Below are 27,867 nucleotides of genomic sequence, written 5' to 3' on the forward strand. Positions count from 1 at the left end.
TTGCACTTTTGACTACTAAATTCCATTAGGAATTGGCAGTAGAGCCGAGACAGACTGGCACCCAGGCTAGCATATTTGTTCTACATACGTTCCACAGCGTTGTGCCCTACTGAACACAGCCTTGTTCAGAGTCATGTGTCCTACTGAACACAGCCCGGTTCAGAGTCATGTGTCCTACTGAACACAGCCCGGTTCAGAGTCATGTGTCCTACTGAACACAGCCCGGTTCAGAGTCATGTATCCTACTGAACACAGCCCGGTTCAGAGTAATGTGTCCTACTGAACACAGCCCGGTTCAGAGTCATGTGTCCTACTGAACACAGCCCGGTTCAGAGTCATGTGTCCTACTGAACACAGCCCGGTTCAGAGCCATGTGTCCTACTGAACACAGCCCGGTTCAGAGTCATGTGTCCTACTGAACACAGCCCGGTTCAGAGCCATGTGTCCTAGTGAACACAGCCCGGTTCAGAGTCATGTGTCCTACTGAACACAGCCCGGTTCAGAGTCATGTGTCCTACTGAACACAGCCCGGTTCAGAGTCATGTGTCCTGCTGAACACAGCCCGGTTCAGAGCCATGTCTTAATACATGGCTCTGGCCCAGTCTTCACCCTCAAGTTGATGATGTCACTTATCTGGTCTAGTTGGATGGGCCAAGGGTCACTACTGGCAGAGTTGAAAACTGAGAGGAGGAGACATTGGGCATTGATTATAACTGAGCAATCTGACAGATAACGTGTCACTGTGATTGGTCCAAAGTTCAATGTCGACCGGCACCAAGAGACAGGGACACACTCAGACAGACTGAACCAGTGGAGAGAGAAGAGACAAGGAAGTCCAGAGGAAAAGAGAAACACATGAAATCCTCTGGAAGGAGGCAGGACTGAAGGAAACCGGTACAGCCCAGATACACACAGCTCTTGGTTCTGAGAGAGATGGACATCCTTGAAACAGCCGCCTATGACCGAAGACAGCGCAGGAACACGGTATGATCCTTACCTCTAATCACACACGCATGCACACACACACACACAAACACTTGTTTGTGTTAATGTATAATAATGTCATTATTTTAAATCTCTCATATTAACTACCTCCCTTATTCCTCTCCTCTCGTCTCCCCTTCCTCTCTCTCTCTCTCTCTCTCTCTCTCTCTCTTTCAGTACTGTGTTCTACTACTCTCTCTCTCGCCGTTCTTCCTGGCCATCGCTGTCTACTTCTATCTGTGGATCCCTGACTCCTCCCCCTCCATCTTCGCTGCGGCTATTAAGGCCGCCCCTGTCATCTCGTTGGCTCTCCTGGTGCTGAGCTACAAAGGGGGGAGGAGTCTCCTCGGCGTGGCGGGGGGCCTGATCTTCTCGGCAGGCGGAGACTGTTGCCTTATATGGCCCGAGCTGTTTCTCCATGGTAACGAGAGCTTTTTCTACTGCTACTGATAAAGTCCTGCAGACACTGCAGACATGGCAGATAGCCTAGAGGTTAGAGAGGGCAAGCCAGAAACTGGAGGTTTGGCAGTTTGAATCCCATGTCTGACTGGATGTCACTGGAGGGTTGGCAGTTTGAATCCCATATCTGACTGGAGGGTTGGCAGTTTGAATCCCATGTCTGACTGGAGGGTTGGCAGTTTGAATCCCATATCTGACTGGAGGGTTGGCAGTTTGAATCCCATGTCTGACTGGAGGGTTGGCAGTTTGAATCCCATGTCTGACTGGAGGGTTGGCAGTTTGAATCCCATGTCTGATTGGATGTCACTGGAGGGTTGGCAGTTTGAATCCCATATCTGACTGGATGTCACTGGAGGGTTGGCAGTTTGAATCCCATGTCTGACTGGAGGGTTGGCAGTTTGAATCCCATGTCTGATTGGAGGATTGGCAGTTTGAATCCCATATCTGACTGGATGTCGCTGGAGGGTTGGCAGTTTGAATCCCATGTCTGACTGGAGGATTGGCAGTTTGAATCCCATATCTGACTGGATGTCGCTGGAGGGTTGGCAGTTTGAATCCCATGTCTGACTGGAGGATTGGCAGTTTGAATCCCATATCTGACTGGATGTCACTGGAGGGTTGGCAGTTTGAATCCCATGTCTGATTGGATGTCACTGGAGGGTTGGCAGTTTGAATCCCATGTCTGACTGGAGGGTTGGCAGTTTGAATCCCATGTCTGACTGGAGGGTTGGCAGTTTGAATCCCATGTCTGACTGGAGGGTTGGCAGTTTGAATCCCATGTCTGACTGGAGGGTTGGCAGTTTGAATCCCATGTCTGATTGGATGTCACTGGAGGGTAGGCAGTTTGAATCCCATATCTGACTGGATGTCACTGGAGGGTTGGCAGTTTGAATCCCACGTCTGATTGGATGTCACTGGAGGGTTGGCAGTTTGAATCCCATGTCTGAATGGAGGGTTGGCAGTTTGAATCCCATGTCTGACTGGAGGGTTGGCAGTTTGAATCCCATGTCTGACTGGAGGGTTGGCAGTTTGAATCCCATGTCTGACTGGAGGGTTGGCAGTTTGAATCCCATGTCTGACTGGAGGGTTGGCAGTTTGAATCCCATGTCTGACTGGAGGGTTGGCAGTTTGAATCCCATATCTGACTGGAGGGTTGGCAGTTTGAATCCCATGTCTGATTGGATGTCACTGGAGGGTTGGCAGTTTGAATCCCATGTCTGATTGGAGGGTTGGCAGTTTGAATCCCATGTCTGACTGGAGGGTTGGCAGTTTGAATCCCATGTCTGACTGGAGGGTGGCTGGTGTGTAACGTCACTGGAGTACTCTGACATACTTCAATGACTATAAACCATGCATGTTCATGTATCCCTCTGGTCTAAAACAATGGCCCAGGGCAGTGATTGGGGACACTGCCCTGTGTAGGGTGCTGTCTTTTGGATGGGACGTTAAACGGGTGTCCTGACTCTCTGGGGTCACTAAAGATCCCATGGCACTTATCGTAAGAGTAGGGGTGTTAACCCTGGTGTCCTGGCTAAATTACCAATCTGGCCCTCAAACCATCACGGTCACCTAATAAACCCCAGTTTACAATTGGCTCATTCATCCCCCTCCTCTCCCCTGTAACTATTCCCCAGGTCGTTGCTGCAAATGAGAACGTGTTCTCAGTCAACTTACCTGGTAACATATCAATAAATGGTGACATCAACTGCTGTTGTGCACTTGAGCAAGACACTCAACCCACAACTGCTGCTCTTGGGGTGTTGCACTGCAGCTGACTGTCTGCTCCAACCGCTCTGCTTGTCTTGTTGGGGAGGATAAAGCACAGAGATTTGTCTATTTCAGGTAGAATACAGGCAATAAAGTAATGTTGTTGTCTCTCTAATCCTCTCCTCAGGAATGGCCTCCTTCGCCTTGGCCCACCTGCTCTACTCCCTCACCTTCCTCTCCACTCGTTACTCCTCCCCCAGCTCCTCCTCTTCCCTGTCCTACTTCTTCTGCCTGCTCCTGTGGCTGCTGGGGGGAGGCCTCTACGCTTACCTCTTCCCTTTCCTGCAGAAGACGCCGGACGCGGCCGCCCTGACTCCCGGCGTCGGGGTGTACGTGGCTCTGATCGTCCTGATGGCTACGCTGGCGGTTCGCACCCGCCGACCGCTGATCATGCTGGGCAGTTTGATCTTCATGACCTCTGACCTGACGCTGGCGCTGCAGACCTTCAAAGTGACGGAGCCCCTTGAGCACGGCAGGCACATCGTCATGACGACGTACTACCTGGCGCAGCTGCTGATCGCCGTGGGTGACATCAAGGCCGCGGAGGGCGGGGATGAGTTTGCCAAATGGAAGAAATCTTAGTTAAGGGGTCATGTGAGATAGGGGCCAGGTCCCAATTTTCCACCCTGCTCCCGAAGTGTACAAACAACTGTCCCCTTTCTCACATGGACTTTACAATGGTGGAAACTCCCTCCAGCCTACTTATACTAATCTCACGCTTTTAAATCAATGACAGGGAGTGGTTAAGTGCACAATTCTGGAAAAGGGTGGAGAATCAGGACGTTGCCATGGAAAGCAAACTTGGGACTACCATTCTCTGACTAGTCGGCAGCTATAGGAACTTCAGGCTGTTTGTTGAGACTAGACTGAGAATGAGGCAGAAAGAAGTTGAAAAAGGAAGATTACCCCCCAAAGAAAATCCTCTTTATTAAACTAAACCTCAGAGTATCAGGACAGTCTGTCCATTTGTTGAGAAAGCTCAGGGATGGGAAACATAACCACTGCCAAAATTCAGACAGATAGATGCAAGGACTGACATGAGACTGACATGACAGTATTTTCCATAGTCCAGAATAAAGTTAGAAATATCATTCTCCTTCACTCTGTCTGTGAAAACAGTCCTACGGTCTTAAAGACATGATTTGAGATGTGATGCACTTCCCTTGTTAGTTGTGATTTATCAAACACATTCTGTATAACGGTCTGTTGATATGAAGAGACCATTCTCAGAAATGAAGTCCCTTATGAAAAAATAAAATGTTAATTTATTCATGATGAAATGGGGATGAAAAATAAAGTTGTGTTACATATTTCATGTTATTTCAGACGCTCTGCAAGTCACCCATTATGTTTATAGACAGAAACATCAACAAAACATCGACAAATGGTGGATATTCTGAATGAAAGACAGTCATTAAAGCCAAACACAAGAAGCCAACAGAAATGCCTTATGGGTAGTGAAACTCGATCAAAATGGATTCTAATAAAACATCTGACTAATGAAGCTGAAAGCTGCTAAATGGGTAACGCTTTATTTTACAGCCTAATTACCTGCTATTTATTCAGAAACATAAGAACTATTTTATGTAGTTTAACAGTGTAAATTACTTAACTAGTTATTGGGTAACACGGTCACTTAGTAAATAATTGTAACAAATACAAGAGGATACCAATTATTACCAAGTAACGTCACACTATGCCAGATATATAAATGGTGACGGGGCTGTGAAATCGCATCATCACTAAATGTGACATCTGATATTTTGTGTGTGGAATCTGAGGGATTGTTGGGCCAGAATCCAAAGGTCAAGATAACCCGAAGAAATGTTCAGAAATGACTTACGGTGCTTTCAGAAAATAAAATATTGTATCTTTATTCAAGCAGGAAAACACCTTAGAAGTTAGAAAGCTCTTTTGCAAGAGGTCAAGAGGTCAGCAGGAAGTAGTCAGGTGTAGATCATAATGATATATAGACTGGACATGGTAGAAGTGACTGAACACAAGAGATAGAAGTTTATCTGCGTCGCCTGGTGACAGTGATTAGTGAAGCACCCTCTGCTCTCTAAAGCCTGCTACACTCTTAGATCCAGCCACCCTGTAACATGGGTCTAGATGGACAACGACATCAGCAGATTTTCCTCAAGGAGTTAATTTAATTTAAAATAATGTCCTCCTATGTCTCCTAGCCAATGACGGCACTGCAGGAGAAGTGGAGGACCAGTTGGATTTCAGCGATCCATTCCACTGTCGTCAGGTTGCCGTCTGCAGAAACAAGCAGAACGCAAGCGCTTGCAGAACTCCAACTCTTCCTATAAAGAGGAGACCAGAGGAAGGAAATCAGACAAGATGCAGCCTAGTGGCAAATAAGTAACAATATATACCAGGCAAAAGACTGGGGAATCAATACATTATTCCATGTTATTAGTGATGCACCTTGAGAGAGGGGAAAGACCGGTGGGAAGAGTAAGAGGGCCAGAACGAAAAGGTGGTTTTAGAGAGATGGAAAGGAGACACATGGGGAGTGACAGAGGGACAGTATTAGAGATGGAGAGGAGACACATGGGGGGTGACAGAGGGACAGTATTAGAGATGGAGAGGAGACACATGGGGAGTGACAGAGGGACAGTATTAGAGATGGAGAGGAGACACATGGGGAGTGACAGAGGGACAGTATTAGAGATGGAGAGGAGACACATGGGGAGTGACAGAGGGACAGTATTAGAGATGGAGAGGAGACACATGGGGAGTGACAGAGGGACAGTATTAGAGATGGAGAGGAGACACATGGGGAGTGACAGAGGGACAGTATTAGAGATGGAGAGGAGACACATGGGGAGTGACAGAGGGACAGTATTAGAGATGGAGAGGAGACACATGAGGAGTGACAGAGGGGTGGTATTAGAGAGATGGAGAGAAGACACATGGGGAGTGACAGAGGGACAGTATTAGAGATGGAGAGGAGACACATGGGGAGTGACAGAGGGGTGGTATTAAGGCTTCGGATGGCGTCTAGCCAGACCACTGTCCTCCTCCCTTCAAAGACAGTTGCTTGAAAAACGAGAAAAAAAGTGGCAACAGTCCCGTTTGTCCATCTTGAGATGCTGTAGTCAGTTTACACTTCCTCAAAATACTCTGAATTCATCTACGATAACTTAAGTTATGTTATTACTTTTGACGTTTAGTTGCGCAATTTTACATCTAGTTAAGATGTTTGGTGCAGTATTTAAAAAATAAAAATAAAATGTGCATGTGAACGAGTCTGTCGTTGAAGGATTAACACTTCATTTAAGACTGACGAAGGGGCATAGACTTCAGCTACCGAAATTCACTTTGCCTTGAGAAAAAAGGTCATGAACAGCCGAACCCTCGCCGAAGACCAAAAACATCACAAAACCTCATAATATATACACAAACTGTTCCAGATGGGAAGCAATCGGACGACGCCTTTAGAGAGATGGAGAGGTTCATGAGTCACACGGGAAGTGAAAGAAGGAGAAGAGTGGAGAAAAGTGTGTAGGGGTACCTACCTGACACTCCTCTCTCCCCTGCAGATCTTCCGCCCGCTGGTTGAGCATCTCCTCCAGCCCCAAGGTAGGGCTCTGACAGTCCCTCAGACCCAGAGGACTCTCCTCCACCAGGCTACAGACAGAGAGCGTTTGTTTTATTGAAGCTCCATTGAGAAGACATTGCAACTTTCAAGACATTTTCCTCTGTGTGTTCACATGTATTACCAGCAGAGGGCGCCGAGCACGTGCTCGTGGAAGGAGGAGTGGGGCGTGCGTAGAACAGACACCAGCTGTTGCACCATACCCATGGAGAGAACTGTATCTGAGAGAGGGAGAGATAGTACATTGCCACACAAGGACACATTTATATAGTTATGATCTAAATAACCCAGTTCAAATCATTTCTTACATCAGGAGGACACAGCATGATCGTCTCTAGACACCACCAATAACAACACACAGCTGCAAACAGACAGTCTCTAGACACCACCAATAACAACACACAGCTGCAAACAGAGTCTCTAGACACCACCAATAACAACACACAGCTGCAAACAGAGTCTCTAGACACCACCAATAACAACACACAGCTGCAAACAGAGTCTCTAGTCTCCACCAATAACAACACACAGCTGCAAACAGAGACAGTCTCTAGTCTCCACCAATAACAACACACAGCTGCAAACAGAGTCTCTAGACACCACCAATAACAACACACAGCTGCAAACAGAGTCTCTAGTCTCCACCAATAACAACACACAGCTGCAAACAGAGACAGTCTCTAGTCTCCATCAATAACAACATACAGCTGCAAACAGAGAGTCTCTAGTCTCCACCAATAACAACACACAGCTGCAAACAGAGAGTCTCTAGACACCACCAATAACAACACACAGCTGCAAACAGAGAGTCTCTAGTCTCCACCAATAACAACACACAGCTGCAAACAGAGAGTCTCTAGTCTCCACCAATAACAACACACAGCTGCAAACAGAGAGTCTCTAGTCTCCACCAATAACAACACACAGCTGCAAACAGAGACAGTCTCTAGTCTCCACCAATAACAACACACAGCTGCAAACAGAGACAGTCTCTAGACACCACCAATAACAACATACAGCTGCAAACAGAGACAGTCTCTAGTCTCCACCAATAACAACACACAGCTGTAAACAGAGACAGTCTCTAGTCTCCACCAATAACAACACACAGCTGCAAACAGACAGTCTCTAGACACCACCAATAACAACACACAGCTGCAAACAGAGACAGTCTCTAGTCTCCAAATGAGTCTCGCAGTCAGACAGAGGACCTGTTAGTCACACACCTTTATGCTCTGGGTGGACTGTGAGCAGGTTGAGGAGTAAGAAAGACGACTTGGTCCTCAGTTTCTCGTTGTCAGACTGCATGCCTCTCATCAGCACAGAGAAGCCATCGTGAGAGAGGAAGGCCCGGAGACCTACTTCCTGCTCCCGCACCAGACCTGATGGAGTGAGAGAAAGAGTTACTGTGTGGTACTTCACTACTGCTCAGATCTAAATGAACTCCTATCAGCAACACCCAGGCCAGCAGAACCTCCCTTAGATCTGAGAGGAACAGGAGATATTAGCAATATGTTAACCTTGCCTTTTGATAGGCTAGAGTTCTCTCTCATGATTCAGGCTTTACCCAATGGTAGAATGTGCTCCCCATATTGTTTTTATCTATCCAAGGGGCAACACTTACAGGAGACAGCGTAGAGGGCCTTCACTCGAACGGTGGGGTGGGGATCTGAGTCGGTCAGCTGTAGCAGTTTGGGTAGCGCCCCCTTGCTGAGTAAGTGGCACTGCACTTGGGGCATGTTCTGGGCACAGGAGGCGATGAGCTGGGCACCACGCCACCTCACGCTGCCCTGAGGATGGTTCAAGCACTGCGACATACACAGGTCCAACCCACCCAGGGTCATCAGGTCTGACACACAGACAGACCAGAGACAATACACACAGTATTATTATTAATGAATAGAACTTGTCATTCATGTCTATGTTGATCTGTCTTTACTATAATATACAGAGCATTAGGAAAGTATTCAGACCCCTTGACTTTTTACACATTTTGTTACATTACAGCCTTACTCAAATTTATTACAAATGTTTTTCATCACACACTCTACCCCATAATGATAGAGTAAACAGGTTTTTAGAAATGTTTGCAAATATATTAAAAAGAATAAACAGAAATACCTTATTTACATAATTATTCAGACCCTTTGCTATGAGACTCGAAATTGAGCTCAGGTCCATCCTATTTCCATTGATATTCCTTGAGATGTTTCTACAACTTGGAGTCCACCTGTGGTAAATTAAACTGATTAGACATGATTTAGAAAAGGCACACACCTGTCTATATAAAGGTCCCACAGTTGACAGTGCATGTCAGAGCAAAAACCAAGCTATGAGAATGAAGGAAAATTCCATAGAGCTCCGAGACAGGATTGTGTCGAAGGACAGATCTGGGGGAAGGGTACCAAAAAATGACTGCAGCATTGAAGGTCTCCAAGAACAGTGGTCTCAATCATTCTTAAAATGGAAGAAGTTTGGAAGCACCAAGACTCTTCCTAGAGCTGGCTACCTGGCCAAACTGAGCAATAAGGGGAGAAGGGCCTTGGTCAGGGAGGTGACCAAGAACCCGGTGGTCACTGACAGAGCTCCAGTTCCTCTGTGAAGATGGGAGAACCTTCCAGAAGGACAACCATCTCTGAAGTACTCCACCAATCAGGCCTTTATGGTAGAGTGGCCAGACAGAAGCCACAACTCAGTAAAAGGAGTGAAGGCCCGCTTGGCGTTTGCCAAAAGGCACCTAAAGACTCTCAGACCATGAGAAGTAAGATTATCTAGTCTGATGAAACCAATATTGAACTCCTTAGCTTGAATGCCAAGCATCACATCTGGAGGAAACCTGGCACCATCTCAGCAGTGAAGCATGGTGGTGGCAGCATCATGCTGTGGGGATGTTTTTCAGCAGCAGGGACTGGGAGATCAGTCAGGACCGAGGGAAAGATGAACGGAGCAAAGTACAGAGAGGTCATTGATGAAAACCTCCTCCAGAGCACCCTGGACCTCAGACTGGGGCAAAGGTTCAACTTCACAATGACCCTTAGCACACAGCCAAGACAACGCAGGAGTGGCTTCGGGACAAGTCCAGAGCCCAGACTTAAACCCGATTGAACATCTCTGGAGACCTGAAAATAGTTGTGCAGCGACGCTCCCCATCCAACCTGACACAGCTTGAGAAGATCTGCAGAGAAGAATGGGAGAAACTCCCCAAATACACATGTACCAAGCTTGTAGCGTCATACCCAAAAAGATGAGTTACTAATTGCTATTAAAGGTGATTAAACAACGTACTGAGTAAAGAGTCTGAATATTTATGTAAATGTGATATTTCAGTTTTTTTGCTGTCATTATGGGGTATTGTACATAGTTTAATCCATTTTAGAATAAGGTAACAAAATGTGAAAAAAGGTCAAGGGGTCTGAATGCTTTCCGAATGCAATGTATAAAACTACAGCAACTTAAAGTTGAATTTGATATTGTTTTAACTAGGGTCCATCAAAGACAGTGGAATCTTTCCTTTGGGTCACAAGCTGAAGTGTAATTTATTTACATCAGCACCTGTTTCTTGGCATGTCTCACCTCTGGCATTGTCTAGGTTCTCACACAGCTCTGAGAGAAACTCCAGTGCCCCTTCTGTCTCCCCCTCTTCATCCTCTCCTTCCTCCTCTCCCTCTCTCCCCCTCTCACACCCTCCATCTCTCAGCAGAACACGCATACACTCCTTCATTTGTTCCACCTCGCTGTTCTGTCCTTTGGCCACTTCCGCAAGAGCTCCTTTCAACCATTCTTTCCTCTGTAACAAAAGTGACATTACGGTCAATGTAAAATTGGTTGTCAATGTAACAAGTTGTTGTGAGATCTGCTGATCTACACAGTCATCTGTAATGAAGACGACCTGGGAGGTGACTAAGAAGGACCATTACCTCCTCTGACATGGGTTCAGGGAGGGCGGGTCCATCTGCAGCAGAGCCAGCCTCCACAGCCAATCGAAGGACACCCTGGAGGTTTTGGGGATGTCTCCTGTTGCGTTGGTCTTCTGCCATGATGCTCTGTGCTGATGAGAAAAATGGGTGAAATTATTCCAGAACTTGTTTGTCAATGTATTATTCCCCAAATTTGGCACTGAATTGTGGTCAGAAAGCAAAATCAACCTATGCACTTTAACGTTCAATTAACTGCTGATTGCAATTAAGGTTCCAAACTGCTCTACAAGTTCTGACATACCATCAGTATTATTCTATGGTCTATTGATAACTTGAAATACTAATTTTAGCTAGATCTCCAGGAAGCAGCTACGGGGCATTAAAAGAGCCGCAGGTTCCTGACCACTGACACATTCCATAGCCCGATTTGGTATTCAAGTGGTTGTAACTAACGTTAGCTAGGTAAGTGACAAAAAAATAGGACTTATTATCCCTGATACTAGGCCTAGCTAACAGCGAGCAAGTTGCTGGCTATGAAAGTTGTCACATAAATATCAAGCACATACAGAATAACGTTAGCTGGGTAGGTTTAGCTATTTTGAGAGCTACAGCAAAGGTCTTGGGTAGGCTACAAAGCCAGAAAGAAAGCTATCCTACTAGCTACTGTTAGCACAGTAAACAACATGTCAGGCAGTTTGACGTAGCTGGGCTGCTCTTTTTACTTGCCTGTTTGTTCAAAACGCCGAGTGTCACAATGTTAAAGTTGGTTCTTATTTCGCTGCCCTTTAATACTGTACAAGAATGTAACGGTACTAGAACATTCTAGTTGAGTCCGAAGCTAATTGCTGTGCGTTGAATCATCATGCGTTTCAGAGGAAGCCATTCTTCTTCTTCTGTGGGTTTCATGGAGGACGACAACCCGAAAAGGTGTATTGTCGCCACCAACTGGATGGGATCAAATCACATTTTATTTGTATTATGCGCCGAGTACAACAGGTGTAGAGTGAAATGCTTACTTACAAGCCATAACCAACAATGCAGTTTTAAGAAAAAATATGTATATTTAAAAGAGCAGCAGTAAATAACAATAGTGGAGCTATATACAGTGGGACCCGGAACAGAGTCAATGTGTCAATGTGCGGGAGCACCGGTGTCGAGGTAATTGAGGTACGTATGTACATATAGGTAGAGTTATTAAAGTGGCTATGCATAGATAATAACAGAGTAGCAGAAGCATAGTGGGGGGGGGGGGGGGGGGGGGGGGGCAGTGATACAACCCGTCAGGATGCTCTTGCTGGTGCAGCTGTAAAACCTTTAGAGGATCTGAGGACCCATGCCAAATCTAGTCCACAATCATCTCCTTTGTCTCGATTATGTTGAGGGAGAGGTTGTTGTCCTTGCACCACACGGTCAGGTCTCTGACGTCTCATCGTTGTCGGTGATCAGGCCTGCCACTGTTGTGTCGTCAGCAAACTTAATGATGGTGTTGGAGTTGTGCCTGGCTGTGCAGTCATGAGTGAATAGGCAGTACAGAAGGGGACTGTGTACGCACTCCTGAAGGGCCCCCGTGTTGAGGATCAGCGTGGCGGATGTGTTGCTACCTTGCTACCTGTCAGAAAGTTCAGGATCCAGTTGCAGAGGGAGGTGTTTAGTCCCAGGGTCGTTAACTGCGGTATGCAGTGATGAGCTTTGCACTATGGTGTTGAAATCTGAGCTGTAGTCAATGAATAGCCTTCTCACATAGGTGTTTCTTTTGTCCAGGTGGGAAAGGGCAGTGTTGAGTGCAATAGAGATTGCCTCATCTTTGGTTCTGTTGGTGCGGTATGCAGATTGGAGTGGGTCTAGGGTTTCTGGGATAATGGTGTTGATGTGAGCCATGATCAGCCTTTCACAGCATGTCATGGCTACAGACGTGAATGCTACGGGTCGGTAGTCATTTAGGCAGGTTACCTTAGTTTTCTTGGGCACAGGGACTATGGTGGTCTACTTGAAACATGTTGGTATTACAGACTCCGACAGGGAGAGGTCGAAAATGTCAGTGAAGACACTTGCCAGTTGGTGAGTGCATGCTCGGAGTACACGTCCTGCCATCTGACCAGCGGCCTTGTGAATGTTAGCCTGTTATAAGGTCTTACTCACATCGACTGCGGAGAGCATGATCACACAGTCATCCAGAACAGCTGATGCTCTCATGCATGTTTCAGTGTTACTTGCCTCGAAGCGAGCATAGAAGTTATTTAGCTCGTCTGGTAGGCTCGTGTCACTGGGCAGCTCGTGGATGTGCTTCCCTTTGTAGCCTGTAATAGTTTGCAAGCCCTGTCACATTGGACGGGTGTCAGAGCCGGTGTATTACAATTCGATCTTATTCCTGTATTGACGCTTTGCCTGTTTGATGGTTCGTCGGAGGGCATAGAGGGATTTCTTATAAGCTTCCGGGTTAGAGTCCCACTCCTTGAAAGTGGCAGCTCTACCCTTTAGCTCAGTGCAAATGTTGCCTGTAATCCATGGCTTCTAGTTGGGTTATGTACGTACAGTCACTGTGGGGACAACGTCCTCGATGAGCTTATTGATAAAGCCAGTGACTGATGTGGTGTACTCCTCAATGCCATCGGAGGAATCCCAGAACATATTACAGTCTGTGATAACAAAACAGTCCTGTAGTTTAGCATCTGCTTAATCAGACCACTTTTTTATAGACCGAGTCACTGGTGCTTCCTGCTTTAATTTTTGCTTGGAAGCAGGAATCAGGAGGATAGAGTTATGGTCAGACTTATCAAATGGAGGGCGAGGGAGAGCTTTGTACGCATCTCTGTGTGTGGAGTAAAGGTGGTCTAGAATTTTTTTCATTCTGGTTGCACATTTAACATGCTGCTAGAAATGAGGTGAAACTGATTTAAGTTTCCCTGCATTAAATTACCCGGCCACTAGGAGCTCCACCTCTGGATGAGCATTTTCCTGTTTTCTTATGGCGGAATACATCTCATTGAGTTCAGTTTTAGTGCCAGCCTTGGTCTGGTGCTATGTAGACAGCTACAAAAAATACAGATGAAAACTCTCTAGGTAGCTAGAGTGGTCTACACCGCCCCAACCCTACTTGTCTACTTGAGACTTCCTTTGAAGTTAAGTAATTCTACTATAAACATTTACTCCAAAGTGTAACTAGGATAATGAAGGTAAGGTCAGTCTCGTCCAATACAGAGTTTTGTAAGTCAGTTCGTTACGACGTACTGGAAGGATGGGTATGTGTTACCTTCATGCTCACTTGCCCAGTAACAGGAGAGAAGCACTGGACTTAAGATGGTGGACTTTGTGGCCTTTTTAGCTATGGTAATTAATGGCACTGCCAAGGTGGAGAGAAGGTCCAGGAAGATATAAATCATTGTGGATGCAGAAGAGCGGTTTCTGGGGCTGAAAGATTTCTTATCAAAGGAGTTAAATGGAATATTGTCACAAGCCGTACCACCCTATCAGGCCCTAGAGCCTGAGAAAGGAGATATGGAGAATTGAAAGAAGGAAGAAGTGGGAGTTTTGTTTTGTCAATGTGCTATTTTTATTTGGGTGGATTAAATTAGTTTCCTTACCACGTACGGATTTTCTTTTTACCTTGTTTTGGTTTCAACCCATCCAGTTGGTGGCGGCAACACACCTTTTGGGGTTGTAGTCCGCCATATAACCCACAGACGAAGAAGAAAAAGAAACGGTCACCATGTAATGACGTCACTTTCATCCGCTTGTCAGTCCAAGATGGCGGCGCTCGTTGGGCTTCGTGCATGTTTCTCTGGTTAGTTAAAGTTATACAACGCATTGACAACCACACGCCCAATATTGCAATTTACTGCGTTCAATTATTAATAATCTTTATTTACCATTGTAATGTTTTGCTTTTTAATCGCGACGAAACGTATGTGGGGTTTGAATGAACCCTAGTGAGCAAGGATGCTGTAGCAGGCTAGCCGCTCGACTAGTTCCGCAGGCAGAGCAAGGTCACGTTAAATAATATTAGTTAAACTAGCTATCTCTTGCGTTGTGAAAACGTTGGGCCTATCAGAAACGTGTCAGATACAGTTAAAAACGACATTAATTTTCTAACGATGTAGCTAGCGTCACAAACATTTGCATGTTGAAAGAATAACATACAGGGAACAGTAATGTGTATTGAGGTAGCCTAGGTTATAACAGATAACTAGCCTATACACATTATGCATGGCCTAGCTTCGTCCAGCAACATAGCTAGTTGTATATAATAAACCCAATGTCAACATAATCTCTTATGTTGCAGGACGAAGCTAGATGGCCCTAAGCCATGTATGTATACCTTGTGATATTTAGCTAGCGACTTCTCTTGACACAGTCGACGGTCTCGGGACTCCACCTGATTATTAAATACATGTTGTCGTTCTAGCCCTTCAGCTTTCCTCACCGGGTCTTCTGCACAGCTCCTATAAACTGGTGAGTACCTAGATGGTGTTTTGAGTATGCATTCATTCACACATCCTATGGCTAACCAATCAGGGATATAAAATTACAGTCTTAGGGGGTAGTAATGTTTGCTGGTTTTAGTAATGCTTTGGGTGGCAAAAACTGGGTTGCCTTTTTTGACTGATCTCCTGCCCATATGCGTCTTCTGGCCCTGCTGTCCATCAAACACTCTTCTTCATCCATTTTCTCTCTCAGTGTGCAGTGCCATTTACTCGGCGGAACTTTGCAGCAGAGGCCAAGGCCAAGAAAACATACGCAAGAGACAAGCCCCATGTGAACATTGGCACGATTGGCCATGTTGACCATGGCAAGACAACTCTAACGGCTGCCATCACCAAAGGTAACGGATGTCACCTTTTTATTTTTCTAATTTTACATCTGTATTATTGAATTCAAACTAAGCAGATAACAAGCGTGCTTGAAACCCACGGAGTTACTGTGGACTGTTGACCAATCAAAGCATCTGCCAGCAAAATAACAATGTTTTGTCAGATGCTGTGTGTTCTCTATACATGGTGCTATTGTATGTTTCTAATTGAGCCTTTGTGGTTCCTAGTGCTGGCTGAGGCTGGAGGCGCCCGCTATAAGAAGTATGAGGACATTGACAATGCCCCTGAGGAGAAGGCCAGGGGCATCACCATCAATGCATCCCATGTAGAGTACACCACAGCCAACAGACACTATGCACACACAGACTGCCCGGGCCATGCTGACTACGTCAAGGTAACACAAGCGCCTGAACACACGTGTTATTCCCTTTCTAAAATCCACCCTAAACCCATACCTCCTTGCTCCAGCCAAATGCCACGCTACGTCCACAGACTAGAGTTTTTTTTCCCCACACAATGAGTCTGGATCTGCGTACCTACCTGACGATTTCTAGAACACAAACACAATGTAACCATTCTGATTGGTCCCAGAAACTGATGGGTTAGGCCAGAGCCAGAACACACGGGGGTAAAGTGGTGTTTTGAAAATTTGCCATTGGCTTTGATACTCTGATTGGTGAAAGACGATCCAATCGCTGACAACTTTTGTTTTGTACAACCCCCCCCTCATTTTGAAGTCACCACAACCCACTTCAATGATGGTAGTCTCAGACTGAAATATGTAGCGAACATAGAGCAGTGGAAGAATTCAGTTTGAGTCGTCAGGTAAACCCCTCTGTGGGTTTGAGAAGATCTGATTGGATGGTTATACGGCACAGGGATGTTCGGCATGTTGCTTAGCCATAACCCCGAGGCCCGTTTTCACAGAGTCTCAGTAGGAGTGCTGATCTAGGATCAGTTCCTCCCTCTTATTCACTATAATTTCAGACCTGCCAACCTGCACACATTTTGCATACCATGCACGCAATTTGAGATCAAATTACTCCGGTTAAAAAAACAACTCTAAAATATACAGAACACATTATTGTTTTTGACTCAACCATCTGATGTTGGAGCTGAGCCAATCAGAGGTCCTGGGCGAGGAGAGAAAATCTCTTGCCCTCTGCTCTGTCCCGCCCCCTTGAGTATTTTATTTCTCCCTCCAGCTGGAAGGCAGCTCTCCACTTCGTCTGTTGATACCACTGATGTGTGAGGAATACGGGTTGGGTAATGGATGTGTTAGTCAAGCACATAACCACTATTATTTGGTAGTTGGCTCCTTAGCTAAGGCGTCATTACAAAGGAAGTAGTTAGCTACAGCGTTTAGTCAACGAAGTGAGAACACTTTTTTTTGCCCACAGATGCTTTGATCTCCGCCACCGTAGTAGGTGCGAGCGCATTGACGAGCAAGGAAACGTGCAGAGCATCGGTAGTTCAGTGCACGTCGCTGCGTGGATGGAAACACATGGCCGTGAGAGCTGTTCCACTAATAGTCTTTCACTGTTAAAGATTAGTAGTCCCTTGTTAATGAATCAGTTGATCTGTCCTCTTCATATAGCTGGAGGTCAACAGTAGGCTGCTAATGATGTGATAATAGTCAGGTCAGCAATGACAACAAGGCATGTTGAATGAATGGCAGCCTGGTAGTCAGACCTCACTGGATGGATGAGGTCAGGGATGACGACAAGGCATGTTGAATGAATGGCAGCCTGGTAGTCAGACCTCACTGGATGGATGAGGTCATGGATGACGACAAGGCATGTTGAATGAATGGCAGCCTGGTAGTCAGACCTAACTGGATGGATGAGGTCAGGGATGGAGATCTGGAACGTCAGCTGGACTGCTACAGTCAGCTGGACTACTACAGTCAGCTGGACTACTACAGTCAGCTGGACTACTACAGTCAGCTGGACTACTACAGTCAGCTGGACTACTACAGTCAGCTGGACTACTACAGTCAGCTGGGACTGCTACAGTCAGCTGGGACCGCTACAGTCAGCTGGGACCGCTACAGTCAGCTGGGACCGCTACAGTCAGCTGGGACCGCTACAGTCAGCTGGGCTGCTACATTGCATCCAGTTATTTAATTATTCTGAATTTTCTCCCCAAACAAAATCAAGACTGTTTACATTTTCACTAGACTATCCACATAAAGACAACTATTAATTAGAATGATCATTACCCCTAAATTGAACCTAGAATAATGCTGATAGCTTCATTGAGACCACTTCAGTTTTATTTAGGCTCATACAAGACTTCTGTATTGGCTACATTGTTTGATATAATTTAAGACTCTAGGTTTCAGGAAATGGCAGTTACAGGTTTTTCAGAATTGCTAAATGCTCCAACTTCCTGAGGGGGAAGTTGACTAAACCACTCCGAACCTCCCCCTACCCAACCTTTGGCCAACATCAGCACCACTTTGTCAGAAAATCCTAGGAAGAGCCCTGATTGCACATTTAAACGTATTTCTAGTTAACTAGGGCGGCAGGTAGCCTAGTGGTTAGAGTGTTGGACTAGTAACCAAAAGGTTGCAAGATAGAATTCCTGAGCTGACAAGGTACAAATCTATTGTTCTGCCCCTGAACAAGGCAGTTAACCCACTGTTCCTAGACCGTCATTGAAAATAAGAATTTGTTCTTACCTGGCAAGCTGAGTTGCCTGGTAAAACTAAAAACCTACTGAAGAGCCAATGACCAAGTACCTTTAACAGTCTGTAGCATACCATTCCTGCTGAGGCAGTCTTCTGCCAACATCATTATTAGGTAAAGAAACTCAAATGTGTATTTGCCTATGATTTGGGCAGTGTGGGTATCGCGTGGGGTGGCAGGTAGCCTACGAGTTAAGAACGTTGGGCCAGTAGCCAAAAGTTAGCTGGTTCAAATCCCTGAGCTGACTAGGTAATACATCTGTCTGTGCCCTTGAGCAAGGCACTTGACCATAATTGCTCCTGTAAGTTGCTCTGGACAACAGTGGCTGCTAAATGACAAAAACATGTAAAAACCATTATCTGTGGTGCCGGGGGTACCGGGGGTGTTTGGCAGGTCTGTCATTTAAAAGGCAAAACCGATCCTACATCTCTACTCCTACTGAGACACTTTGTGATTACGGGACCAGAATTTTAATGGGGGTTTGAGGCTCGGGGCATTGGCTCAAGTTCACGTTCACGTTGATTTGTCACAGCAGGTATAAACAGAACAGAGAGGTGGTGACTAGCAGGCTCTTCCTCAGCAATGCAGTATTCAGTATGAAAGGTAAAGAAATAGAGAATGACAGTTAGATTGTCACACAAGGTGACATGTTGACCTTTCTCCTGTAGAACATGATCACAGGCACGGCTCAGCTGGACGGCTGCATCCTGGTGGTGGCGGCCACGGACGGACAGATGCCCCAGACCAGGGAGCACCTCCTGCTGGCCCGGCAGATCGGCGTGGAGCACGTGGTGGTGTTTGTGAACAAGGCGGATGCGGTGGAGGACAAGGAGATGCTGGAGCTGGTTGAGCTGGAGATCAGAGAGCTGCTCACAGAGTTTGGCTACGACGGTGAGAACACGCCCGTCGTCATCGGCTCGGCCCTCTGTGCCCTGGAGGTGAGTGCCTGGTACGAGGTAGGGTTGTGGTGATGACAGAATAACCTCACAACTTCAGATAGGCTGTCAGCTCGCTAGGAAGGTTGATCCATTGTATTTTATTTGACCGTTTTATAATACATACTGTTGCTTCAGCCATGTTCGTACAATAATACAAACATGCAACATAATTGATGTTTAAAAACACAAAGTCAACTGACTTATTTCAATGTGGTCATTTTACGTAACCTCACAAATCCTCCTGACCCCGCAAGCTTACATTAAACACAAGCTTACATTAAACGCTGCAGGGGTATCAGTCTGGCAGGGGTATCAGTCTGGCAGGGGTATCAGTCTGGCAGGGGTGTCAGTCTGGCAGGGGTGTCAGTCTGGTAGGGCTGCGACAGCATGAGCCCCGTCTTTTCTATCACCATTGCTTCAGACCAATCAGCATCCTCTGAACTATGGGATTGGTTTAGTTGATGACGGACACGTAGCACCGTTGCTGACAGACAGTAGACAGACAGTAGACAACACATGTAACGTCCTACTTACAAGGTGATGGCTAAATATAAAGCTTTACATGACAGTCTGAACTCTGCTAAATAAACTCTGCTCCCTATCAGAGCTGCTCCGTTCTGTGTGAAAGCATCTCATCTAAATTAGAGAACTGAAGGCTATCTGAGGTTACTGTATCAAGACTTTCTCTGTATTGATTCTGATGCAGTACATTCATCTCTACAGTTTGGCAAAAATATTAGGTGCAAATTCGTTAGATATACCCCTAGCTGATGTTGGGCTACAATATTTATTTTATTCTCACGTTGATAATATTTATCTGCCTTTTTTGGCTCATTTAGCTGATTTGTCCTGCTGTTCGACATGCCTTTCTCTTGAAAAATGGCAAGTGCTTGTCTTCCGAAAAATGCAGCACTGTGGCCTCTCTTCTGATTGGTTTGAAGGTGATTCAATCACTTTTGAATTTGTTTTGTGCAACGCCTCTTGGCCCAAACGGTGTCCCTTCCAGACAGATAGTGCAGCGGTAATCAGTCTGGTAATTGAGGATAAGTTTTAGGTGAAACCTTACCTGTTGTCTCATCTCGTCTAACCTCCCCTCCCAGAACAAACAGCCTGACCTGGGGGTGAACGCAGTGCTGAAGCTCCTAGCAGTAGTGGATGAATACGTCCCTCTGCCTAAGAGAGAGCTGGAGAAACCCTTCCTGCTGCCCATCGAGGGAGTCTACTCCATCCCAGGTGACTGACAACTAGCTCAAATTGTAAAGAAACCCAGATGTGTCATTTAGTTAAAAAGCTGTTGCCACTACATGGTTTCTTCTCCTCTCTATGTCATTGATCTGACTCATTGTTAAGCTATTTAAAATGGCATCATTCAGAAGTACTGCAGGGATAAATTCAAGCTCTTCCACTGTGCACTTCAGATAGGTGTTTCCTAATGAAAACATGACAATAGATAAAACACAGTGATAGGATCCCACTGTCCCGTGCATACAGAGCCTGCCCCCTTGTCCCGTCAGCTGTCAGTACTTCTGTCTCTGTTCTGATCTTTCTGCTGTTGTCTAACCACGTCTCTCTCTGTTCTGATCTTTCTGCTGTTGTCCAACCACGTCTCTCTCTGTGTTCTGATCTGTCTGCTGTTGTCCAACCACGTCTCTCTCTGTTCTGATCTGTCTGCTGTTGTCCAACCACGTCTCTCTCTGTTCTGATCTTTCTGCTGTTGTCCAACCACGTCTCTCTCTGTTCTGATCTGTCTGCTGTTGTCTAACCACGTCTCTCTCTGTTCTGATCTGTCTGCTGTTGTCCAACCACGTCTGTCTCTGTTCTGATCTGTCTGCTGTTGTCCAACCACGTCTCTCTCTGTTCTGATCTTTCTGCTGTTGTCCAACCACGTCTCTCTCTGTTCTGATCTGTCTGCTGTTGTCCAACCACGTCTCTCTCTGTTCTGATCTGTCTGCTGTTGTCCAACCACGTCTCTCTCTGTTCTGATCTTTCTGCTGTTGTCCAACCACGTCTCTCTCTGTTCTGATCTTTCTGCTGTTGTCCAACCACGTCTCTCTCTGTTCTGATCTGTCTGCTGTTGTCCAACCACGTCTCTCTCTGTTCTGATCTGTCTGCTGTTGTCCAACCACGTCTCTCTCTCTGTTCTGATCTGTCTGCTGTTGTCCAACCACGTCTCTCTCTGTGTTCTGATCTGTCTGCTGTTGTCCAACCACGTCTCTCTCTGTTCTGATCTGTCTGCTGTTGTCCAACCACGTCTCTCTCTGTTCTGATCTGTCTGCTGTTGTCCAACCACGTCTCTCTCTCTGTTCTGATCTGTCTGCTGTTGTCCAACCACGTCTCTCTCTGTTCTGATCTGTCTGCTGTTGTCCAACCACGTCTCTCTCTGTTCTGATCTGTCTGCTGTTGTCCAACCACGTCTCTCTCTGTTCTGATCTGTCTGCTGTTGTCCAACCACGTCTCTCTCTGTTCTGATCTGTCTGCTGTTGTCCAACCACGTCTCTCTCTGTTCTGATCTGTCTGCTGTTGTCCAACCACGTCTCTCTCTGTTCTGATCTTTCTGCTGTTGTCCAACCACGTCTCTCTCTGTTCTGATCTGTCTGCTGTTGTCCAACCACGTCTCTCTCTGTTCTGATCTGTCTGCTGTTGTCCAACCACGTCTCTCTCTGTTCTGATCTGTCTGCTGTTGTCCAACCACGTCTCTCTCTGTGTTCTGATCTGTCTGCTGTTGTCCAACCACGTCTCTCTCTGTTCTGATCTGTCTGCTGTTGTCCAACCACGTCTCTCTCTGTTCTGATCTGTCTGCTGTTGTCCAACCACGTCTCTCTCTGTTCTGATCTGTCTGCTGTTGTCCAACCACGTCTCTCTCTCTGTTCTGATCTGTCTGCTGTTGTCCAACCACGTCTCTCTCTCTGTTCTGATCTGTCTGCTGTTGTCCAACCACGTCTCTCTCTGTTCTGATCTGTCTGCTGTTGTCCAACCACGTCTCTCTCTGTTCTGATCTGTCTGCTGTTGTCCAACCACGTCTCTCTCTCTGTTCTGATCTGTCTGCTGTTGTCCAACCACGTCTCTCTCTGTTCTGATCTGTCTGCTGTTGTCCAACCACGTCTCTCTCTGTTCTGATCTGTCTGCTGTTGTCCAACCACGTCTCTCTCTGTTCTGATCTGTCTGCTGTTGTCCAACCACGTCTCTCTCTGTTCTGATCTGTCTGCTGTTGTCCAACCACGTCTCTCTCTGTTCTGATCTGTCTGCTGTTGTCCAACCACGTCTCTCTCTGTGTTCTGATCTGTCTGCTGTTGTCCAACCACGTCTCTCTCTGTGTTCTGATCTGTCTGCTGTTGTCCAACCACGTCTCTCTCTGTGTTCTGATCTGTCTGCTGTTGTCCAACCACGTCTCTCTCTGTGTTCTGATCTGTCTGCTGTTGTCCAACCACGTCTCTCTCTGTTCTGATCTGTCTGCTGTTGTCCAACCACGTCTCTCTCTGTTCTGATCTGTCTGCTGTTGTCCAACCACGTCTCTCTCTCTGTTCTGATCTGTCTGTCTGTTGTCTAACCACGTCTCTCTCTGTTCTGATCTGTCTGCTGTTGTCCAACCACGTCTCTCTCTGTGTTCTGATCTGTCTGCTGTTGTCCAACCACGTCTCTCTCTGTTCTGATCTGTCTGCTGTTGTCCAACCACGTCTCTCTCTGTTCTGATCTGTCTGCTGTTGTCCAACCACGTCTCTCTCTGTTCTGATCTGTCTGCTGTTGTCCAACCACGTCTCTCTCTCTGTTCTGATCTGTCTGCTGTTGTCCAACCACGTCTCTCTCTGTTCTGATCTGTCTGCTGTTGTCCAACCACGTCTCTCTCTGTTCTGATCTGTCTGCTGTTGTCCAACCACGTCTCTCTCTGTTCTGATCTGTCTGCTGTTGTCCAACCACGTCTCTCTCTGTTCTGATCTGTCTGCTGTTGTCCAACCACGTCTCTCTCTGTTCTGATCTGTCTGCTGTTGTCCAACCACGTCTCTCTCTCTGTTCTGATCTGTCTGCTGTTGTCCAACCACGTCTCTCTCTGTTCTGATCTGTCTGCTGTTGTCTAACCACGTCTCTCTCTGTTCTGATCTGTCTGCTGTTGTCCAACCACGTCTCTCTCTCTGTTCTGATCTGTCTGCTGTTGTCCAACCACGTCTCTCTCTGTTCTGATCTGTCTGCTGTTGTCCAACCACGTCTCTCTCTGTTCTGATCTGTCTGCTGTTGTCCAACCACTCTCTCTCTGTTCTGATCTGTCTGCTGTTGTCCAACCACGTCTCTCTCTGTTCTGATCTGTCTGCTGTTGTCCAACCACGTCTCTCTCTGTTCTGATCTGTCTGCTGTTGTCCAACCACGTCTCTCTCTCTGTTCTGATCTGTCTGCTGTTGTCCAACCACGTCTCTCTCTGTTCTGATCTGTCTGCTGTTGTCTAACCATGTCTCTCTCTGTTCTGATCTGTCTGCTGTTGTCCAACCACGTCTCTCTCTCTGTTCTGATCTGTCTGCTGTTGTCCAACCACGTCTCTCTCTGTTCTGATCTGTCTGCTGTTGTCCAACCACGTCTCTCTCTGTTCTGATCTGTCTGCTGTTGTCCAACCACGTCTCTCTCTGTTCTGATCTGTCTGCTGTTGTCCAACCACGTCTCTCTCTCTGTTCTGATCTGTCTGCTGTTGTCCAACCACGTCTCTCTCTCTGTTCTGATCTGTCTGCTGTTGTCCAACCACGTCTCTCTCTGTTCTGATCTGTCTGCTGTTGTCCAACCACGTCTCTCTCTGGGTATCAACACCATTTATTAAACGTGTATTCATTCATCCCTCTTTCAGGCAGGGGTACGGTGGTGACTGGCACTTTGGAGAGGGGTGTCATTAAGAAGGGCGACGACTGTGAGTTTGTGGGGCACAACCGTGCCTTTAAGTCTGTGGTCACTGGTAAGTGAATGGGGAGCCACACCACTATAGAAAGATTGATTTCAATTTTAGAGCTGTAGCACACAGGGTAACATATGCTGTAAAACTGTGTTCATATTACTAGAATTATTCCTGTACAGTTTAACACTAATTGCTGTTCATTGTCACAGTGTACCTATAGAACTAGCTCTAACCCCTAGTACAGAGTGGTGGCAGAACTAGCCCTAACCCTTAGTACAGAGTGGTGGCAGAACTAGCCCTAACCCTTAGTACAGAGTGGTGGCAGAACTAGCCCTAACCCCTAGTACAGAGTGGTGGCAGAACTAGCCCTAACCCTTAGTACAGAGTGGTGGCAGAGCTAGCCCTAACCCCTAGTACAGAGTGGTGGCAGAGCTAGCCCTAACCCCTAGTACAGAGTGGTGGCAGAACTAGCCCTAACCCCTAGTACAGTGTAGTGACAGAACTAGCCCTAACCCCTAGTACAGAGTGGTGGCAGAACTAGCCCTAACCCCTAGTACAGAGTACTGACAGAACTAGCCCTAACCCCTAGTACAGAGTACTGACAGAACTAGCCCTAACCCCTAGTACAGAGTGGTGACAGAACTAGCCCTAACCCCTAGTACAGAGTACTGACAGAACTAGCTCTAACCCCTAGTACAGAGTGGTGACAGAACTAGCCCTAATCCCTAGTACAGAGTGGTGATAGAACTATCCCTAACCCCTAGTACAGAGTGGTGGCAGAACTAGCCCTAACCCCTAGTACAGAGTGGTGGCAGAGCTAGCCCTAACCCCTAGTACAGAGTGGTGGCAGAACTAGCCCTAACCCCTAGTACAGTGTAGTGACAGAACTAGCCCTAACCCCTAGTACAGAGTGGTGGCAGAACTAGCCCTAACCCCTAGTACAGAGTACTGACAGAACTAGCCCTAACCCCTAGTACAGAGTACTGACAGAACTAGCTCTAACCCCTAGTACAGAGTGGTGACAGAACTAGCCCTAACCCCTAGTACAGAGTACTGACAGAACTAGCTCTAACCCCTAGTACAGAGTGGTGACAGAACTAGCCCTAATCCCTAGTACAGAGTGGTGATAGAACTATCCCTAACCCCTAGTACAGAGTGGTGACACAACTAGCTCTAACCCCTAGTACAGAGTGGTGACAGAACTAGCCCTAACCCCTAGTACAGAGTACTGACAGAACTTCAACTAACCCCTAGTACAGAGTGGTGGCAGAACTAGCCCTAACCCCTAGTACAGAGTGGTGACAGAACTAGCCCTAACCCCTAGTACAGAGTGGTGGCAGAACTAGCCCTAACCCTTAGTACAGAGTGGTGGCAGAACTAGCCCTAACCCCTAGTACAGAGTGGTGGCAGAACTAGCCCTAACCCCTAGTACAGAGTGGTGGCAGAACTAGCCCTAACCCCTAGTACAGTGTAGTGACAGAACTAGCTCTAACACAAAGTACAGTGTAGTGACAGAACTAGCTCTAACCCCTAGTACAGAGTGGTGACAGAACTAGCTCTAACACAAAGTACAGTGTAGTGACAGAACTAGCTCTAACCCCTAGTACAGAGTGGTGATAGAACTAGCTCTAACCCCTAGTACAGTGTAGTGACAGAACTAGCTCTAACCCCTAGTACAGAGTGGTGACAGAACTAGCTCTAACACCAAGTTACAACTACAACAGTTTCTCCACTGCACTTCTAGCACCAATTACCCACTAATAAGACTACTGGACAGTTACCCAAAATATCCCTCTGGTAACCCGTCAACTCCATCCTAAACCTCAAAACATACCACCGTTCTGAGTCTAATTGTTCTTCCTTCACCTCCCTTCTCCATCTCTTTCTTTCCCTCGCTCCCCCTCTCTCCTCCCCAGGCATTGAGATGTTCCACCAGTCTCTGGACAGAGCAGAGGCAGGAGATAACCTGGGGGCTCTGGTCCGAGGGCTGAAGAGGGAGGACATTAGGAGAGGGATGGTTATGAGCAAACCAGGCTCCATCCAGCCCCACCAGAAAGTCCAGGCCCAGGTCTGTATCATATCATAAAGTCCAGGCCCAGATCTGTATCATATCATAAAGTCCAGGCCCAGGTCTGTATCATATCGTAAAGTCCAGGCCCAGGTCTGTATCATATCATAAAGTCCAGGCCCAGGTCTGTATCATATCATAAAGTCCAGGCCCAGATCTGTATCATATCATAAAGTCCAGGCCCAGATCTGTATCATATCATAAAGTCCAGGCCCAGGTCTGTATCATATCGTAAAGTCCAGGCCCAGGTCTGTATCATATCATAAAGTCCAGGCCCAGGTCTGTATCATATCATAAAGTCCAGGCCCAGGTCTGTATCATATCATAAAGTCCAGGCCCAGGTCTGTATCATATCATAAAGTCCAGGCCCAGGTCTGTATCATATCGTAAAGTCCAGGCCCAGGTCTGTATCATATCGTAAAGTCCAGGCCCAGGTTTGTATCATATTGTAAAGTCCAGGCCCAGGTCTGTATCATATCGTAAAGTCCAGGCCCAGGTCTGTATCATATCGTAAAGTCCAGGCCCAGGTCTGTATCATATCGTAAAGTCCAGGCCCAGGTCTGTATCATATCGTAAAGTCCAGGCCCAGGTCTGTATCATATCGTAAAGTCCAGGCCCAGGTCTGTATCATATCATAAATAAAGTCCAGGCCCAGGTCTGTATCGTAAATAAATAAAGTCCAGGTCTGTATCATATCATAAATAAAGTCCAGGCCCAGGTCTGTATCATATCATAAAGTCCAGGTCTGTATCATATCATAAATAAATAAAGTCCAGGTCTGTATCTTCAGTTAGCAGCCCTAGAGGAGTGTGAACTCTAGGTGTACTGTATGCGTAGTGTTGCAGTCTAGTATTCCCAGTATATCGTCTTCTGAAATAATTTCCCTTTATTCGGCGTTTTAAATTTGACCCTCAACTATTTGATCAAATGAAATATGTCTGTCTAGAGCTATGGTATATAGTATTTGTGGTATATTTGTAAATTGTGTTTATGTACTAGTGTATTATTCTCATAGTCCAAGGTTAGGGTACGTGTTCTTAAATGGAATGGATGTAGAATGTGTCAATAAAACATCTCTTCATCCCAGGTCTATGTTCTGAGTAAGGAGGAGGGAGGCAGACACAAGCCCTTTGTCAGTAACTTCATGCCAGTCATGTTCTCCCTCACCTGGGACATGGCCTGCAGGGTCTACCTGGCAGGAGACAAGGTATGTGTCCATCTGTCATCTTTTTCCCCAATGTGATTTGTGTATTCTAAAGTAAAGTGTGTACCATATTTCCAGGGCTGTGCTTTACCTTCTCCTCCTCTCTAACAGGACATGGTGATGCCAGGTGAAGACACATCTCTGACCCTCACGCTGCGCCAGCCTATGATTCTGGAGAAAGGTCAACGGTTCACTCTCAGAGATGGCAACAAAACTATTGGCACCGGCCTGGTTACTGACATACTGACCACCACAGAGGAAGACCAACACAACTGGGGCTGAGGAGAGAGAAGACAATATGGGAGGGAAGGGAAGGGAGGGGGACTAATGGGGGGGGGGGGGGACTAATGGGGGGGAAGGAAGTATCTAGCTGTCCAATCTATCGGTCTTTAGACACACACACACAGCAGTAAGGAGCTGCTCAGACTGCATGTCTCTCTGCTTTACTGACCAACCAGAAGACCCACAATGAGATGTTCATAGTTGTCTTTCTGTGAAAAGGCCAGACTGTCATTGTCCTCTTGTGTAATAAAATGTATTTAATAGTAAAACAGT

General features: G+C 46.5%; 3 protein-coding genes across 6 annotated transcripts; 2 read left to right on the forward strand and 1 right to left on the reverse strand.

The window, feature by feature from the left end:
- Positions 1-752: 752 nt before the first annotated feature.
- Positions 753-4,520, forward strand: LOC139421625 (lysoplasmalogenase TMEM86B-like). The gene is made up of 3 exons (XM_071172691.1): positions 753-984; positions 1,162-1,405; positions 3,338-4,520. Exons 1-3 carry the CDS (start codon positions 934-936, stop codon positions 3,790-3,792), a joined length of 750 nt encoding a protein of 249 aa, XP_071028792.1. The 5' UTR covers positions 753-933; the 3' UTR covers positions 3,793-4,520.
- Positions 4,118-11,650, reverse strand: LOC139421621 (hsp70-binding protein 1-like). 4 transcript variants are annotated; one of them, XM_071172684.1, is made up of 8 exons: positions 11,461-11,650; positions 10,735-10,865; positions 10,391-10,604; positions 8,442-8,666; positions 8,044-8,199; positions 6,942-7,038; positions 6,738-6,849; positions 4,118-5,519 (listed from the first exon to the last, which is right to left on the reverse strand). In XM_071172684.1, exons 2-8 carry the CDS (start codon positions 10,852-10,854, stop codon positions 5,439-5,441), a joined length of 1,005 nt encoding a protein of 334 aa, XP_071028785.1. In that variant the 5' UTR covers positions 10,855-10,865; positions 11,461-11,650; the 3' UTR covers positions 4,118-5,438. The 4 variants fall into 4 exon arrangements, with proteins under 4 accessions (XP_071028785.1, XP_071028787.1, XP_071028786.1 ...); XM_071172686.1 differs by having other exon boundaries at positions 4,449-5,519; positions 6,942-7,032; positions 11,461-11,629; XM_071172685.1 differs by having other exon boundaries at positions 4,454-5,519; positions 10,735-10,860; positions 11,461-11,639.
- A 2,795-nt stretch (positions 11,651-14,445) lies between these two features.
- LOC139421618 (elongation factor Tu, mitochondrial-like) lies at positions 14,446-27,863 on the forward strand. The gene is made up of 10 exons (XM_071172682.1): positions 14,446-14,515; positions 15,137-15,183; positions 15,409-15,553; positions 15,770-15,936; positions 18,901-19,170; positions 20,271-20,403; positions 23,996-24,100; positions 25,957-26,108; positions 27,196-27,315; positions 27,424-27,863. Exons 1-10 carry the CDS (start codon positions 14,446-14,448, stop codon positions 27,592-27,594), a joined length of 1,380 nt encoding a protein of 459 aa, XP_071028783.1. The 3' UTR covers positions 27,595-27,863.
- Positions 27,864-27,867: the final 4 nt, after the last annotated feature.

Source organism: Oncorhynchus clarkii, chromosome 12, assembly GCF_045791955.1.
Source record: "Oncorhynchus clarkii lewisi isolate Uvic-CL-2024 chromosome 12, UVic_Ocla_1.0, whole genome shotgun sequence".
Lineage (NCBI taxonomy): Eukaryota > Metazoa > Chordata > Actinopteri > Salmoniformes > Salmonidae > Oncorhynchus > Oncorhynchus clarkii.

Excerpts from the sequence above, each read along its gene's own strand:
- LOC139421625 (XM_071172691.1), top strand. The coding sequence starts at position 934 with ATGGACATCCTTGAAACAGCCGCCTATGACCGAAGACAGCGCAGGAAC. Across the intron at positions 985-1,161 it reads GAAGACAGCGCAGGAACACG|TACTGTGTTCTACTACTCTC; the intron begins GTATGATCCTTA and ends TCTCTCTTTCAG. Across the intron at positions 1,406-3,337 it reads GCCCGAGCTGTTTCTCCATG|GAATGGCCTCCTTCGCCTTG; the intron begins GTAACGAGAGCT and ends TCCTCTCCTCAG.
- LOC139421621 (XM_071172684.1), bottom strand. The coding sequence starts at position 10,854 with ATGGCAGAAGACCAACGCAACAGGAGACATCCCCAAAACCTCCAGGGT. Across the intron at positions 7,039-8,043 it reads AGTCCACCCAGAGCATAAAG|ATACAGTTCTCTCCATGGGT; the intron begins GTGTGTGACTAA and ends TCCCTCTCTCAG. Across the intron at positions 5,520-6,737 it reads AGGGGAGAGAGGAGTGTCAG|GAAGAGTTGGAGTTCTGCAA; the intron begins GTAGGTACCCCT and ends TCCTCTTTATAG.
- LOC139421618 (XM_071172682.1), top strand. The coding sequence starts at position 14,446 with ATGACGTCACTTTCATCCGCTTGTCAGTCCAAGATGGCGGCGCTCGTT. Across the intron at positions 15,184-15,408 it reads TGCACAGCTCCTATAAACTG|TGTGCAGTGCCATTTACTCG; the intron begins GTGAGTACCTAG and ends TTTCTCTCTCAG. Across the intron at positions 19,171-20,270 it reads CGGCCCTCTGTGCCCTGGAG|AACAAACAGCCTGACCTGGG; the intron begins GTGAGTGCCTGG and ends CTCCCCTCCCAG.